The 13,743-nt window shown below is 44.9% G+C and overlaps 1 protein-coding gene across 1 annotated transcript in view; it reads right to left on the bottom strand.

The window, feature by feature from the left end:
* Positions 1 to 1,052: 1,052 nt before the first annotated feature.
* Positions 1,053 to 13,743, bottom strand: part of LOC147622220 (uncharacterized) — a 41,285-nt gene continuing 28,594 nt past the window's right edge. The window contains exons 2-6 of the mRNA XM_086823312.1: positions 2,761 to 3,112; positions 2,296 to 2,380; positions 2,033 to 2,119; positions 1,674 to 1,943; positions 1,053 to 1,510 (exon numbers count right to left, since the gene is read on the bottom strand). Of these exons, the coding sequence (XP_086679438.1) occupies positions 1,413 to 1,510; positions 1,674 to 1,943; positions 2,033 to 2,119; positions 2,296 to 2,380; positions 2,761 to 3,112 (892 nt within the window). The 3' untranslated portion in view covers positions 1,053 to 1,412. The remainder of the gene's footprint in view (positions 1,511 to 1,673; positions 1,944 to 2,032; positions 2,120 to 2,295; positions 2,381 to 2,760; positions 3,113 to 13,743) is intronic.

The following is a 13,743-nucleotide window of genomic DNA, read 5'->3' as shown; positions in this document are numbered from 1 at the left end:
AAGAGGTTTAAATGCGTGGAGACGCCTTACCATGGTCTTGAACCACCTCATGAACAAACTACCCAGTTTAAGATCACGCCAAGGATGGTGCATGAAAAGAAATTCGAGGATAATGAACATAATTATGAAATAAATTGAGGCAAATTTAATTTAAAAATCACATTTCACCAAGATTATGTTCAACTACTAAAATATTAGTTACAAAAAAAGAGAGAAGATGTCACCTGTGATCAACAACCTAGGGACTGACAAGTAAACACTTAGCAAAGTCCAATCCTTTCTCCAAAAAAAACTACTAAAATATTATACAATTATGCCACTTGGACAAATGTTGCCGAGAGATTTATAATTGTCTGTGAGATCCTTGATCTTTTTTCTTTATATCAAAGGTTCTTGGATTTAGTTCCGAGGTAGGGTGCTTGCTATGGCCTTTAGGGGAGCTTCACCTAGAGGCTTCCTGTAAAAAGTGGTTGCTACAATGTGTGTGTGTGTGTGTGTGTTGATGCAATTGTTTTGCCAAACCCATAGTGCCTCTTTTTCTTCTCTACAAGAATCAGATAATGATGCTTATTCCTCTTCCTCTCAAGAAAGGAAGAGAGATATGATGATCATTGCAATGTAGATGACACTGAGCTTTCAATGCTTCTTATTCATCTCCCAAAAAAAGGAGGATTAAAAGAACAAGCTTTATTGACATGAGAGGGGATGCCATGGGCACTTTGGTTCTTATGGCCAACTTTTTGAGTTCAGGAACTCTCATTCCTCTTTATAGTTTTCACGCACAAAGCTTAACCTTGTAATATCATAAACTCCACTCAAATACCTTGTTTTAAAATATTGCTCAAAAACCTCAATACTTCAACATTGAATGGAGATGTACGCATTGACCTCAGATGTTTAATATACACACACATTGAACTCAGGTGTGTTATTGATACAATCCATAAATATACTTATGCAACAAAAATAACCATGCAACTTTCACCTTAAGGTTAAGCAAAAAAATTAAGCATAAAACATATTGACCGCATAAAAATTAAGCATAAAACATATTGAACGCATATGAGGTCACATTTAGGCATTTCACAAAAAGTGCTACTTCTCAAGTGCCTGCTCACAAACCAAGGCAATCCAAAGCAGGCATCATCAACTTGTAACTCAATGGCACAAGGTGCAATGTTTAATTGCAAGTTCTAGAGTCTCCCATGAAGAGGGGGGAAAAGGCGATCTCTCTCTCTCTCTCTCTCTCTCTCTCTCTCCTCCCAAACTACTTATTCTAACAGCTTCAAGGTTCACAATGAAAGGGAGGGAGGCAAGCTGGCTTTTTTTGTTTCTGGGGAGAGGGGAGGAGAAGAATTGTTGATTGGAATATTACGAGACATCAAGATACCAACTCAAGATAATGCAGCTTCCTAATCCACGTCTGGAGAATTGAGGGTACCAAAGACAATCCACGGATCTATCAAAAAACTCATTCCAAGAGCACCGCCAAACTCTCCAAGCGTGCAGCCTGTCAAAACCCAAAAAAGAAGGTGAATTACCACATCAAGAACCTCAGGACTCTTATATAAACAGCTATGTTAACTAACAAGTCGTAAACATAGTAATGCAAACAGAGGAAGGGGGGTATTATGTGTACGTGTGTGTGTGAGAGAGAGAAGAGACTCAAATACCGATCCATTGCCCAATGGCAGGTCTAATCATCACAGCTCCAAGGCCTGCTCCCACTGATGCACATGCAAGAGACGCTCCGCACTTCAAAGTGTTCCCTACTATCTTTCTCCAGAGGATGGTGAGCTCCTCTATCTCCACCTGGTACTGTTTTTTAGTGCTGCCGCTGCCTGCTGCTAGCTTTCTCTTCCGCTGGTACAAACTACGGATGCAGCTGTAAATGTCCAGGGCGAGTTGCACTAACCAACTTGCAGCAATTGCAACAGCATGGCCTATAAAAAGCCCAGAGATATTACTTTAAGCCAGTAGAAGCACACCCATTGTAGCTCCTTTTTTTTGTGGAAAGACAAGAGTTCCTGACCTCTGAAAGTCATTTTTTTGACACCAAGAAACAGCTCAAACTTCGAAAAATGCCGTCCTGCCTTCCTTTCTGCAGACTTTGAAAGATCTGCACACATTACAAACCTCAAATTTTAGGAAAAACAAATGCACTTTATAACAACCAAAAATAAGCCGTAACTATATCCAATGTCTTAGGCCTCATGTTCTCACTTCATATGAGCCTAACCAAAAGCTAATGTGTAAAAATCAAGGCATGTAGAGTAGCTGCTATTGTCACTATACCTTTGAGTAACTTCCAAGTGATCCTCTTTGAAACACACCGCACTACTATACGCTCCAGCAAGCGTCTTGTTGTGACAACAGTGACCTAGAACACATTCTATTTAGTAAACATCGCCAAAACAAACAAACATAAGCACAACCAAAAAAAAAAGCATGTCCAATCAATTCACAATTAGCATGCAAACCAGTGTCAGCCAAATTCAAGAACTACCACCACCTGCAATAACCACAACCATCCAACTACTTCCACTACCACCGCCACAGCTTTTAATATGGCCACCACGGCAACTGCTATCACAACTGCCAACTACCATACAAACCAATACTACCAACACCAGTGCATCACAACCATATCCACTTTTGTTACATCCCTAGCCCAAGATGGCCCATTACTTCTCGTTACTTAGAGGTATGTATGCATAAATTAAAAAATGTGGCATTATTTAGTAAACAGAAAGAATCTACCTCACGCAAGATTGTCCGTCCTGATCCCTTCAAAGCAGTCTTGTAATCAACAGGCTCTTTTGGAGAGGGTTCTTCTTCTTCCTCAAACTCGTCATCATCCTCTGGCTTCAGGAACAAGAAATATGCCTCCAATACTGGTTGGAAATTTAGTAATAGAGCTCTCGTGATTGTTAAACTGAGGGCTACAGGACTGAATGCAGAAAAAAAGGGTTTAAGAGTAACAGCATAAGGCTTATTGGGAAGTGCTTTTGTGTAAACTCCATCAGCTGGAAATATTGTTGCTTTCCGATCTTCTAAATCAGTGTCTCTGTAGTGAAATTCTTCACAATGTGCTATAGATCCAAGGGAATCCCTAAAAGAAGCCCCAAAACATTGGAAATTTTTCATTGGATATCATTTGATCACAACTTTAATAAATAGAACTTTAAACTGATTGTGATAAATTAATAACACGAATAACAGCACCGATTGATATTGAAAACCATAAACTCAAAGTCATAGATATTCTGCAACTTGCAAGTATGTCTGAATTTGCATTAACACGTCTTCCTGAGGGATACAAACATTTGGACGGTGGTGGACTAAGACTAGACCCCCGAAATAAATGTTATTCTTTCTTAAGAATCTCAGAGACCATCTCCTACCATTCTTCATTTCTCATGCATCATAACAACAATAAATGAATGCTCTTAAAGAAATCCTGCCTTTGCTTTGGAGAGAGAGAAGGAAGAAAGGGGGTGCCAGAGAGAGAGAGAGAGAGAGAGAGAGAGAGAGGAAAAAGTTACTTTGTAAGGGAAACCCATTTGCAAAAAACACTCATTCGAAAGCTAAAAGTCCCCATCCCATATATCCCTATGCTCTCCTTTTGCAAAGGTAGACCAAAAAGGAACAATGGACAAAGAAAGTGACACTATTGCACTTGGGGGTAGATGTAGAAAGTGTAACAAGGTTTCATTATGGTTGAGTCTGCCCTATATCTCCGGAGCTCTAACAGAAACTCAGTACATAGACCTTTGAATGAATGTATGCTCTTATGTGTGCGTGGGGGGGGGTGTGTGTGGGAGCACATATTGATACCAAGTTCTACACCCACTATTGGGCACTGATGACGTTAGTGGAGATGTCGTAGTGTCCAGTCCATACTATGCATGATGGAGTTGATGGTTTATCGTCTTGTGGATGACTACCATGAGGTTATAAATTGCACATTCTTATAAATTGCACATTCTTATAAGGTGAATTTGGACATGTTCCTGGATTCATCTTAGTATATCTTTATGCTGTATTAGTAGACATGCAAATTTCACATTGTGAAGTTTTCGTCCAAGTTACAGCGAGTTGATATTGTGTTAATTCTTTCTATCTTTAGTGGTGCATATGCCCTATCAACTACCTTTTTTGTTGTAATAATTCTTTCTATTTGTTATGATCCTTAGTGCTAGGCTTCATTATGGCTAAGCTAAGTCTGCCCTGTATCTCCAGAGCTCTGACAGAAACTCAGTACATAGACCTTTGTATGAATGTATGCTCTTATGTGTGTGTGTGTGTGTGTGTGCATGGGGTGTGCACTGTGTGTGTATGGGAGCATATAGTGATGCCAAGTTCTACACCCACTATTAGGCACTGATGACGTTAGTGGAGATCAAGGTGGTTCCAAACGTAGTGAACGATACGTTTAGTACGTTTGGAAAACGTGCTGAAAAGATTCCACACGTAGTGACCGTTGCCCCCCATATATATGTATACAAAATTTATAGTTTAAATATAAAATTTTGAAATATGAAGTTTGAAGATTCATCAATGAACATTAAAGCACTTACTAATACTATAAAAACTTTAATTTCAATTTTGCACAACTTACAACTTACAAGTCAGTGAAGTCACAAGTGACAATGGCATCTATGGAATATGCACAAAAAGCAATCAAGAAAATGGAGAAATGTCAAGACAAGTCACGACTCGAGAGTTATAGTATATATTTCAAAATTCAAGCACAATACGAATAAAATTTCAGCCTGTGTGTAGGGGTCCGAGGAGATGCAGCAGAGAGAGCCTTGGAGAGAGAGAGAGAGAGAAATGAAATGTTATATTAACGTCTTCAAAAGGCCAAAGTGACCTATGAGACCAAAGTTACAACCATGTGACATCTGATACACTGTCTGGAAAAGAAAAGAAAGAACTGAAGGTAAGTATCTAGCCCTACAATACATCAGTAGGGAGCATCCGGAAGCAGCAACTAGGGAGAGTGGGAAGCTAATGCTACTAGTCAAAATGAGGTACATGAGTACATGGATACATGAATACATGAATATGGGGGAGTACAAAAGTGACAGTGAGTACAACAGTATATGGCTGGAGTGGTAATCATCCTAGGAGCTCTAGCATGGGACTCTGCCGGATGGCCTGGATATCTGTCATAGTGAGATGCCTGGTCGGACGAGCCCGATGCCTTGCAATGATGCTCTAGAGAGAGAGACTTGCAGTAGGGGGGGGGGGGGGGAGAGAGAGAGAGAGAGAGAGAGAGAGAGAGAGAGAGTTGCGGGAGAGACAGAGAGAGAGAGAGAGAGAGAGAGAGAGAGAGAGAGAGAGAGAGAGAGAGAGACGGCCAGCCGCGAGCATGTGCGGGAGGGGGAGAGAGAGAGAGAGTGAGAGATTGACTCTGAGTGACTTGGGGCCTTGGGCAATGAGCGTAGGCTGCAACACTACCAAAGTGTTGGGGTAAAGGCACTATGCCCACCCTTGTAGTGTGTACAAGCCCATAAGTTTTATAGTACATAGTACACTTAGTACTTTTAATGTACTAAGTGCACTATGTGTACTAGTGCAAATATACATGTGTAATAGGGGAGTCACACACTCATACTTCATCAGTTGACTTATCCCCACATATGTCTCTCTCTCTCTCTCCCTTCTTCTCTGTGTGTGTCTCCCACATGAAACCCTAATTCTCTCAGCTGAGCTTCCATAGCTCCTTCAACTGGTATCAGAGCCTACAACATAGTTCATGGCCTCTGCAGCTCTGCCTCGCCTGCACTCCCTTGACAGCACGACTCTCTAGCAACTTCTTTGCTGCACGACTCTCTACGCTGGCTGTTGAGAATGCTGGTGTTAGCACGTCGACTGTAGAAGAACTGGTCGCTGGTCAACGAGCTGCGTGTGGAGTCGCCTGGGTGTGCTGCGTGTGCAGAACTGGCCACGATTTGCAGCAAACCGTTGGGCGTCAGCGCCTGGCCACCAGAGGGAGTCGCGTGTAGCGCTGGCCACTAGGCGGAGGCGGCGGCAACAAACAAGGCCTGGCCACCGCGAGGCGTTGCACGCGCTGCAACACGTCACCACAAAGCGTCCGCCGGCACGTTTACGTGTCCCCGTGGAGCTCCCGCCGCCCACACGCAGCCCCTTCGGACCCGACGTCTTCTGCGCCCGTGGAGGTCCTGTCGCCCACGAGGAGAGCTACGCGTGTCACAACTTCCCGCCGTCTACTGTGTTGCACACAACGAGGAGAGCTACGAACCAACACCTGTTCCGCCTGGAGAAGAAGCGACCAGGCATACGACCAGAGCTCCTCAGCTATCGCTTACCTGCACAGCAGCAGCATCATCAGTTCACGAATCAGACAATACGACTCCTCCCTTTCTGCAACATTAATCAGAAATTGCCTGAGGTATTTGCTTCAATTTTGGGATTTGCATGTCAATTATCATCAATTGAGCAAGTACAGGTCCAAATTGCTCAGATTTGAGCACAATCGGCAACAATTGGGTGACACTGGTCACATTCCGGGTCAATTTGCAGGAAATTGGGTGTCGAAATTTGGGGCTTTTGATGTAATTGTGCCATTGGGCATTCATACATGCTGTATGATGTGAGCAATCTCACATTTGGGGCAAAATTGCAGGAAATTGGAGTGCAAATCAAAGGGCTTTTGTGCCAATTGGGTTGATTTGCATGCAGGCACTGGCATTTGATGCTTTGGGCAATGTTTTGATGCCTGTCAAGCACTCAATGTGCCTGTAAATCAAGGGGCTTTTATGTATTGGATGTATATGTGGCCAGGGGGAAGCATTGTGAAGACTCTGGATGCATTCATGTGCGTTAATGTACCATGTATGATCAGAAATTGATCTTAAATCAAGGGGCTTTTTAAGATTTTATGCTTGTTGAGCTTGGCAAAGCAGCAGGGAAGACTTTTATGCCTTGAACCCTCAGTAATCCACTTGCAGTCAAGGGGCTTTTGCTCAATTTCTGTCCGGGACTGTTGTATGCAGTGGTGAGAACTGTCGAGGTCTGATTTTCACTCATTTGGACAGCCAGGAGAGCATTTATTGCTACTGTACTTGCTAGTACAGATTTGGTACAACTTTGTACAAGTTTTGACATGGCTGTACATTGATTTGAGTGAGCAAAAGGTTCATTTTCAGCTGCTGTACTTGCCGGTACAGATTTGGTACATCATTGGTGAGCACTTAGCACTGTTGTACAGTGTTTTGGAAGGGGAACAGAGCACATCTAAGGTGCTGTCCTAAATCTGCAGCAACCAGATTTTGGTGATTTTATCACATACAGTGGGAGTAGAGTTGCATTTGTGCTTCCGCAGTGGGAGATAAACTTTGGGAGAACAACTGTGAGCACTTTGTGTGCTTTGGTGCAGTGTTTGCACATCTTGCAGGGAGTCAGGCATTGACAAAGGTTGCATATTGGTATGGCAACCACCACAGGTGAGAGCTCTTCATTGCTTCACATCAAGAAGCTTGAAGGCTCACATAATTATGACATTTGGCAAACCCAGTGCTATAATGTGTTGCTCCAGAAGAAGCAGCACAAGCCCATCAAAGAAAGGGGTGTAATGCCCGCTTCTCTTACTGCTGAAGAATGGGAAGATATGGATGAGCTGGCAAGATCCGCCATCATGTTGTCTGTGTCAGACACTTTACTTTTCAGCATACGTGAAGAGAAGACAACTTGGGAAATGTGGCAAAGATTGCAGGACTTGTATGCCCAGCAAAGTGCCTCAAGCAAAGTGTATTGGTTGAAGAAACTCATAGGTCTTCAAATGAAGGAAGGGGCGTCTATGACAGCCCATCTAAATGAGTTTAATGGTGTTGTCAGCCAGGTCATCAATCAAAAGTTGGCAATGGACGATGAGTTCAAAGCCACCTTTCTCTTATGCACTTTGCCAGAGAGTTGGGACACATTCAGGATAGCCACTAGCAATTCAAATGCTATGCTGTCATATGCAGATGTGGAGGGTGCTCTCCTTCAAGAGGAGATGAACAGGAAAAACAACTCTGTTGGAAAGTCCAATGCAATGAATGCACGTGGGAGATCCCAGCAAAGGGGTAAAAGCCAAGAACGGGGAAGGAGCAAGTCCCGCTCCAAAAAAGACTTGGAATGCCATTATTGTGGCAAGAAGGGACATATCAAAAAGCAATGCTACAAATGGAAGAATGATCAAAAGGAAAAGGGCAAAGGAAAAGACAAAGACAAAGATGAAGCCAAAGATGCAAAGCCAAACGGCAAAAGTGGAGTCAAGATTGAAGAAGTCAATGTGTCACATGCAGGTGACAGTGAGGATGAAGTCCTATTCACGTCTTCACTTGATGCCCATTCACTTCTTGCAGGAGATGGTCATGGTATGTACTCATGGATCATTGATTCAGGTGTCTCCTTTCATGTCACAGGTTGCAGAGACTTGTTTGTCAGGTATACTGCTGGCAATGAAGGAGTAGTTTATTTGGGTGACAACCATGCATGCAAGATTCTTGGCAGAGGTGATGTGAGGCTTGTATTTTCAAATGGCTCACAGCTTATGCTCCATGATGTCAGGCATGTGCCTGAGATCAAGAAGAACCTGCTTTCTACTGGACAGCTTGATGATGCTGATTTTGTTACCACATTTGGTCGTGGAAAGTGGAAGATTAGTAAGGGCTCACTGGTTGTTGCCAGAGGCTCTAAGGTGGACACTCTTTACTTCATGCATGCTGGTGTTTGTCACCATGCTAATGTAAATGCAACCAAGCTGCCGGAAATCTCTATGTGGCATAGCCGGTTGGGACACATGAGTGTCAAAGGAATGGAGCAATTGTCTCGTTTTGGTTACTTGCCTTCTCTAAAGTTCTCAAGTTTTCAGTTTTGTGAGCATTGTATATATGGCAGGCAACTCCAGTGCCCCCACAAGAAAGCTCTTGGACAGAAAGATGCTCAATTAAAGCTTGTGCATACAGATGCATGTGAGATGCCTCAGCTTTCTTTGGGAGGGGCAAAATATTTTGTCTTTTATTGATGATGCCACACGCAAGGTGTGGGTTTATCCTCTTCGTTTGAAGAGTGATACATTCTCAGTGTTTCAGAAGTTTGTTGCTCATGTTGAGAATCAAACTGGCAAAACACTGAAGGCTTTGCGTTCCGACAATGGTGGAGAGTATATGTCCAAACAGTTTCAGGACTTTTGTGATGCTAAAGGCATCAAGAGGGAGCTCTCTACTCCTTATGATCCTCCACAAAACGGGACAGCAGAGAGGATGAACAGGACCATTCAGGAGAAGGTCCGTTCTATGTTGTCACATGCTGCGTTACCTCATGGTTTTTGGGCTGAAGCTGTTATGACAGCCGTTCATCTTATAAACAGGTCACCTAACACGAGGCTTGGTGGGAAAGTGCCAGAGTAAGTATGGACAGGGAAGCCTTCGTCCTACAAGCACTTGAGAGTGTTTGTTGCGTTGCGTACGTGCACATACGCAGGGAAATGCGCACCAAACTTGATCCTAAGTCTCACAAATGCATATTCCTAGGATATGGTGACAGAGATGAAATGGGGTATAGACTTTGGGATCCAGTGAATAGAAAGATTATACGCAGCAATGATGTCATTTTTTATGAAACATGCATGTATAAGGAGCCTGCAAAAGCAACAGGAGCCTGGCAGAGTCATCTTTGATGATGATGGACATCATGGACAACAACAAAGGGCTGTAAATCAGCCATTACAGCAACAAAACCAGCCCTTAAATGGTGCTGAAAATGGTCCAAATGGACAGCCAGAGATGGCAGAAGATATCCCTATGAATATCCCACAGTTAGAGGAGATACCGGGCATGATCTTTCAACCTTATGGCATGGAACAGGAGCCACCAATAGGTGATATGCAGGCTGGACAGCAACCTGCAAATGATGGTCATTGGGTACGGAGGTCCACAAGACCCTCCAGAGCCCCTGACAGGTTTGTTCCAGGGGTTGACTACTTGATGCTCACTGACTGTGGGGAGCCCTCATGTTATAAGGAGGCTTTACAGAGGGCAGACAAGGCTCTTTGGGAGCGTGCTATGAAGTCAGAGATGGATTCTCTGCACAAAAATGGAACATGGAAGTTGGTGCATTTGCCTACAGGCAAGAAGGTTTTGCCATGCAAGTGGGTTTACAGGCTCAAAGTTGCACCTGATGCAAAGCCAAGATACAAAGCGCTGTATTAGCTTTGGTTGCTCATGATGATCTGGATTTGATTCAGATGGATGTGAAGACTGCTTTTCTTCACGGTGATCTCCATGAGGAGCTATATATGCAACAGCCAGAGGGTTATGCAGTGAATGGAAAGGAGAAGCTTGTATGCAAGCTGAAAAAGAGTCTTTATGGGCTCAAACAGGCACCAAGGGAATGGTATCATAAATTTGATACATTCATGAAATCCCAGGATTTCAGGAGGAGTGACATAGATCACTGCTTATACACCAAGAAAGCTTTGGATGGCAGTCTATTGGTCCTCATCTTGTATGTTGATGATATGTTGATTGCCGGGAAATCTCGTAAAGAGATGGATGCCTTGAAAAAGAGGTTGCATCAAACCTTTGATATGAAGGATTTGGGTGATGCAAATCACATTTTGGGTATGCGGATACTTCGGGACAGAAATCAGCATGTGTTGTATTTGTCTCAGAAGGAATACATTGGCAAAGTTTTGCAGAGGTTCAATATGGACGGGGGGAAGAAGACTAGTACTCCTTTGCCTCCATATGTGAAACTCAGTGCTATGGACAGCCCACAGTAGGATAGTGACAGGGCTGATATGGCCAAGATTCCGTATGCTTCAGCTTGTGGCAGTCTCATGTATGCCATGGTTGCTACCATGCCGGACATTGCATTTGCAGTGGGAGTGGTTTCTAGATACATGGCCAAACCTGGCAAGAAGCATTGGGAAGCAGTGAAAGGTGTCATGAGATACCTAAAGGGCACACAGGATATGTGCATTTGCTTTGGCAAACAGGATGCATTAGTGCATGGTTACACGGATTCGGATTATGCCGGTCATCCAGATAACCGGAAGTCTACTACCGGTTATGTGTTTACATTCACAGGAGGTGCTGTGTCATGGATATCCAGGATGCAGAAGTGCACTGCCTTATCTACTACAGAGGCCGAGTATATTGCAGCCACAGAGGCTTGCAAGGAGGCATTATGGCTATCTCGGTTAGTGGTTGATTTGGATTATACAAAGGATATTCCATTGTTGCATTGTGACAGTCAGAGTGCCATCCAGTTGGCAAAGAACCCTGTCTTTCATGCAAAGACGAAGCATGTGGATGTGAAGTATCACTTCATCAGAGAGGTGTTCAGCTTGTTAAGATTCATACGGATGACAACCCGGCTGATCTGTTGACAAAGAGTTTGCCTCCATAGCGGTTTCCTCATTGCAGACACTTGACGGGCATTGGATGAGGCCAGTTTCTGTCAGAATATGCAGCGGAGATGATGACCAAATCTGGGAACACAAGAGCAAAAAACGCAGGCAGAAAAACAGCACAAGAGAGAGACAGATGTAGGCGTGTAACTCTGCTCTATATACACAAGAAGATCCCGAGATATGATACAAATGAGGTATGGGGGCTGAGGACCTATATATACTCCCCTAGAGGGCAGTCGGCCAGCATAAGAGAAGCCCACGACTGATAAAAGAAGTCCACGACTGCATAAATGCAGTCGGCCAGCTATCTGGTGCCAAAACCTGATCAAAACCAGTCGGCCAGCAGTAAGAGTGCCCACGACTGATAAACATCCAGTTGGCCAGCACTGTACTGCTCCTGGCACCCTCTGGCAGCCCTCCCAAGCCTCAGAAAAATGGGAAAAAATAGGGGAAAAATACGGAGAGTGGGGAAAAATGGGAAAACACCTCATAAGGGTGGGCACACCCACAACAAAGGCCCTGGTGTATAAATCTAGACAGGAGATGACTTCTAACACCCCCTCTCAGCTCCTGGCTGTGTGACCAACCACTGGGAGCTGGGGTGCCGCCTGAGCAAATCCTGAGAGCGACTTCGTGAAGAGGTCCACCGTACTGTCCTCCGTCGAACAGAACTCCAGCAAGATGTCATCAGCAACAATCTGTTCACGAACAAAGTGCCTATGGATGACCAAGGGTTCCTCCAGTGGAAGCCCAAACCTGCAATGTAACCTCCTCCTGCTCCGTGAAACTGCTCCTGGGGCATAAGTAGATCTCCGCCTGTCCGGATCTCCTCCCCAAACCGAGTCACTCCAACCGTGGAGTCGGACTCCATCCAACAATCCCCCTCCTGTGTACAAGAGTCCATGATCCTTCGCATGCCGCAGAAACCACAGGAAACGCGATCCTGCCTCACAAAGAGACATCTGCAACCAAGAGCTCAACTGCCTCATCAGGAAGCTCCCGTCCAATCCGGTGTCCATCAACCAGATCCATGAACCATACAGCTTCTGAATCATAGAGACATCACACTGCTCACAAGGATCAACACCTGTTACGGTGCACAAGCAAGTCCTGGAAACCTTCTGAAGACCACGCAAGGCCTTCTGAAACCTGTCAACCACCCCCTCTGAATCCGGAACCACAAAGCCTGAAGAAACCACCTCCTTCTGCAAGTAATCACCTGTCACCTGCCTGGCTTTCCGAAAGGTCCCCGTGGAAAGAACATCCTCAACTACTGGAAGTTCTATGTCCCGAACACTACGAGACATCAGAGCATAAGTGACCTGTTCAGCTTCCTCAGACTCACGAACACAAGAACTACCAACCTCAGTACTGGAAAGTTCCTGCCAACTGCTGCCATCTACTGGCAAGCTATCCACCATCTGGTCCCGGAAAGCCCGCACCTGCAGCGTATCCACACCTGAGTAGCTATTACCACACTGCCACGCATCACAATCTTGAGGACCTGGGAGAGAGAGTGCTGAAAGCCTGTAGACTCCATTCTCCACTCCACCTTCCCAAACCACTTGGCCTGTTGCTTTGTCCCGGAGAGCAACAAAATGCTCATCAAACTCCACCCATACGCCAGTCTTGCAAACCTGATGCACTGACAACAGATGAAAACCAAGTGCCGGAACATACAACACCTGGGAGGAATGCTTCCCCCCTCTGCCATCGGGAACTATCTCCATCCTGCCCTCACTGTGAACTGGGATAGTGGACGTATCCCCAGTAAGAATATGACCAAAACACCTGCAGAGATCCTGTAAACCGGAACGGGAAGGAGTCATGTGCCTGGAAGCACCACTATCGAGAATCCACTCCCGAGTATCCGTTGCAGAGAGTCCTCCAATCACCTCCCTGCCTGAAGAAAATGAAACATCGGTGTCCATCACCTCCAGATGCACAAAAGCCGGAGTCTTCATGATTGCTGAGGAGTCTTCACCCTTCTCGGTCTTCCGCTTGGGACACTGCCTCCAGTAGTGGCCTTTCTCGCCACAATCATTACAGGTCCTCTCTGCCTTTAGTTCCTCGCGGTCAGCGTCAGACATCTTCTCAGAAGACTTCTCCGATGAAGCCTTCCCCTTGCCCGAGTTACGGCCTTTCGATCGTTGGCCAGTAAAGGCCTCCGAACCTCCACCCTAAGGAGGGTTCGTGAATCATTCCTCCTGGTCCAGGACCATGGGCACAAGCTCCTCCCACGTGATGGTGCTGAGCCTGCCACTGGTAATCAAAGAGGAGTAAAATGCTGAGTACGAAGAGGGCAAATGTGA

This window comes from Cibotium barometz, chromosome 29 (assembly GCF_041138505.1).
Source record: "Cibotium barometz isolate CiBa-2024 chromosome 29, ASM4113850v1, whole genome shotgun sequence".
Classification (NCBI taxonomy): Eukaryota; Viridiplantae; Streptophyta; class Polypodiopsida; order Cyatheales; family Cibotiaceae; genus Cibotium; species Cibotium barometz.
The sequence above is the reverse complement of the archived record's forward strand: the minus strand, read 5'-3'. Positions and strand labels throughout refer to the sequence as shown.